The sequence below is a fragment of the Mustela nigripes genome, chromosome X (assembly GCF_022355385.1).
Source record: "Mustela nigripes isolate SB6536 chromosome X, MUSNIG.SB6536, whole genome shotgun sequence".
In the NCBI taxonomy this organism is placed as follows: domain Eukaryota; kingdom Metazoa; phylum Chordata; class Mammalia; order Carnivora; family Mustelidae; genus Mustela; species Mustela nigripes.
The window spans coordinates 25068857-25071677 of record NC_081575.1 but is presented as its reverse complement, the minus strand read 5'-3'; the positions used below and the strand labels follow the sequence as shown (position 1 = coordinate 25071677).

Here is a 2821-nt window from a genome sequence, read left to right as displayed (position 1 = left end):
GATCCCAGGACCCTGAGATCATGACCTGAGCCGAAGGCAGCGGCTTAACCCACTGAGCCACCCAGGCGCCCCTTTATGTAGCCTTCTTAGCCCTAAATTCATTCCCTATTTCTGGTGGTAAGGTGCCTTCTACTCTTTGGGTATAGAGTATAGAGTGGATATACTTCACATGCGTGATTTAGTTCCTCCTTTCAGGGGCACAAAGGAGGGTTAGAATGTCCTGCTTATCAGCTGTTTCTTAAGTAACTTCAACTCAAAGTAATGTGCCAAAGTAGCATATTTTGGGGTGACATATTCCTGTTCTTTACCTGGTTCCCACTGCTGCCCCAACATGCAGCTTCATTCCCTTTCCCACAGCGGTAGCACAACCACAGCCTTCACTGTCAACACTGTCCTGTCCCTTTTCTAGATTTTGATAGACCCCAGACTTGCACCCTATTTATGCCCCCGAACAGGGGGTCTGGCAACATCAGATTCCACCTCGACTCTCTCCCTCCCCTAGAAATTCTCTGACCTTCTCTGATTCACCCTTTCTTTAAGACTGGGAGTATGTGTGTTTGAAAGTCCCACCCAAGACCTTATGTGCATGAGCGACAACTATTATTATCGCCGAGGAATCTGATGTGCCCCGTCCCTGTCTAGGACCATTGTACTACCCAGTGCAGTCATCCACCCGGTTCGCCTTCCAGGGGGCACTTAGCCTGAAAGATGGGTCCCAGCACACCTTGCGGTGGCGTGCGTAGCTCAGAGCTGTTGTCTGTGACGCATCACGCTATTGTCGCCCTTCACGCACTGGGGGCTGGTGTGGTGAGAGAATCCACCTTTCTTTCTTCTTCTTTTCCTTTTTTTTTTTTTTTTAAAAGGAAAAACTTGGTAGTGAGGGAGAAAAGAAGCCAAGGAGGAGGCTAGGACTGAGAGAGGACTTTGGCAGGACTCGGTAGGGAGCTGAGGGGTGGACCTTTACTGGCGGCGGCGGCAGCAGCGGCATCGCCTGTGAGGCGGGCGGTTGACTAGGCCACAGCAGTCAGTCGGTTAACTAGGCCGCAGCAGCCATGGCGGTTGACTTTGGGGACCACGCCAGCGGGTTCCGCCATACCGAGGTGATCAGGTTCATCAACAATGAAGTCCTCCTGAACGGCGGCGGCCCAGATTTCTACGTGGCCTTCCGCTCACGGCCCTGGAACGAAGTCGAGGACCGGCTTCGGGCCGTGGTGGCGGACCCGCAGGTGCCGCACGCCATCAAACGGGCCTGCGCCTGGAGCGCGCTGGCCCTGAGCGTGCGCGTGGGCGCAAGGCAGCGGGAGCAGCAGGAGTGCCGGGTCCATTGGCTGCAGGAGCAAGTAGAGGAGCGCGAGACCGCTGCCTGGGCCCTGGCCTCCGAGCTGCAGCGGCTATGCAGGGAGCGCAAGGAGGTGGCTGCGCAGCTTCGATGTGCGCAGGCTGCTTTGCAGCATGTGGTGGATGAGAGAAATGTGTTGCGTGGGCGACTGCTCCGGGCGGAGAAGTCTGGCCGGGTTGACCAACCTCCTCAGGAGGTCACCTCTGAGTCAGGAGCAGAACAAGGTGGGGCCGCTGCCTGGCCAGGGGATATGGATGAGAAGAGCAAGATGATGGCCACAGAGGCACAGGCCATGCACCATTTGGAGGCCCGGATGGCAGCTCCGGCATCCGCAGCAGCAGCTCCGGCATCCGCAGCAGCAGCTCCCGCAGCCACAGCAGCAGCTCCCGCAGCCGCAGCAGCAGTTCCGGCAGCCGCAGCAGCAGCTCCCGCAGCCATGCTTTATGTGCAGGCACTTCCAAGCTCCTGGGCCCAGGCTTTGCAGACCTCTCTGCCAGTGCAGGTGCCACATCCATTCCCATTCTCTGCATCATTCCAAATGGGATTCCCATACTGGGCACCTCTACCACACTCAGTAGTTGTGGAAGCAGACACAGCAGCAGCAACAACAACAGCAACAGCAGTTCCACTCCAGATGCCCCTCATGCCACCCCTGGGGGTCTACCCACCTGGCCAATGGGCTGCAGTGGGGGTCCAGGAGCAGATGGCACCACTGTGTGAACAGAGGTTCTGTGACCAGGAGGAATGTTCTGAGACCTTCCAGGGAGGATGTCCCCTGGGAGACAGCAGAAGCCAGAGCCAAGATGAAGGTCCTGTGTGTCCCCAGGGAAAGACTTCGCTGGAGGACAGTGGAAGCCATAGCCAGAAAGATCTGGAGAGTCCTCAGGGGACAACACCCCTGGAAGACAGAAGTTCCAATCAGAAGGAATGTCCATTGATGCCCCAGGAGAAGTACCCCCTGGAGAACAGCAAGAGCCACAGCCAAGAAGATCAAGAGAGGCCCCAGGGGACATCCCCACTGGGAAGCAGCAGGAGCAGTGGTGTGATAAAAAGCCCCAAGAAACAGCAACCTCCAGGGCAGAAATCCAAGCCACTAAAAGGGAAAAAAGTCTCAGATTCCCAACTCCAGGAGAAGCCTGCCTCAGGATGCAGTCCAAAGAATTGGGACTGCCCATGGTGTAAAGCTATGAATTTTTCATGGTGCACACCCTGCTATCAATGCAAGAAAGTCTGTGTGGCAGTTGAGAGTGGAGGCCTGGACACAGGAGAACCTCACTAATTTTAGGAAGGTAAGTAAGAATGGAAACACTCCAAAGAAAAACCAATTTCGTAAGACGCCCCCCTACCCCGATCAAAAAGTAGCTCATTTACTTCACAGAAAATTTGAAAACCAAAATTATTGTACAGAAAAATTAAATAAAGTAGTCCATTATCCCAATACCAATAATCACTTTTTATCATTCTGATTACACACACACGAGC

The 2821-nt window shown here is 54.7% G+C and overlaps 1 protein-coding gene and 1 pseudogene across 1 annotated transcript; one reads left to right on the top strand and one right to left on the bottom strand.

The window, feature by feature from the left end:
* Window positions 1-988, bottom strand: part of LOC132007006 (large ribosomal subunit protein eL18-like) — a 74818-nt pseudogene extending 73830 nt beyond the window's left edge.
* A 64-nt stretch (window positions 989-1052) lies between these two features.
* Window positions 1053-2618, top strand: LOC132007005 (testis-expressed protein 13D-like). The gene has a single exon (XM_059385180.1). The coding sequence runs from the start codon at window positions 1053-1055 to the stop codon at window positions 2616-2618; it is 1566 nt and encodes a 521-aa protein (XP_059241163.1).
* The last annotated feature ends 203 nt before the right edge of the window (window positions 2619-2821 follow it).

Excerpts from the sequence above, each read along its gene's own strand:
- LOC132007005 (XM_059385180.1), top strand. The coding sequence starts at position 1,053 with ATGGCGGTTGACTTTGGGGACCACGCCAGCGGGTTCCGCCATACCGAG.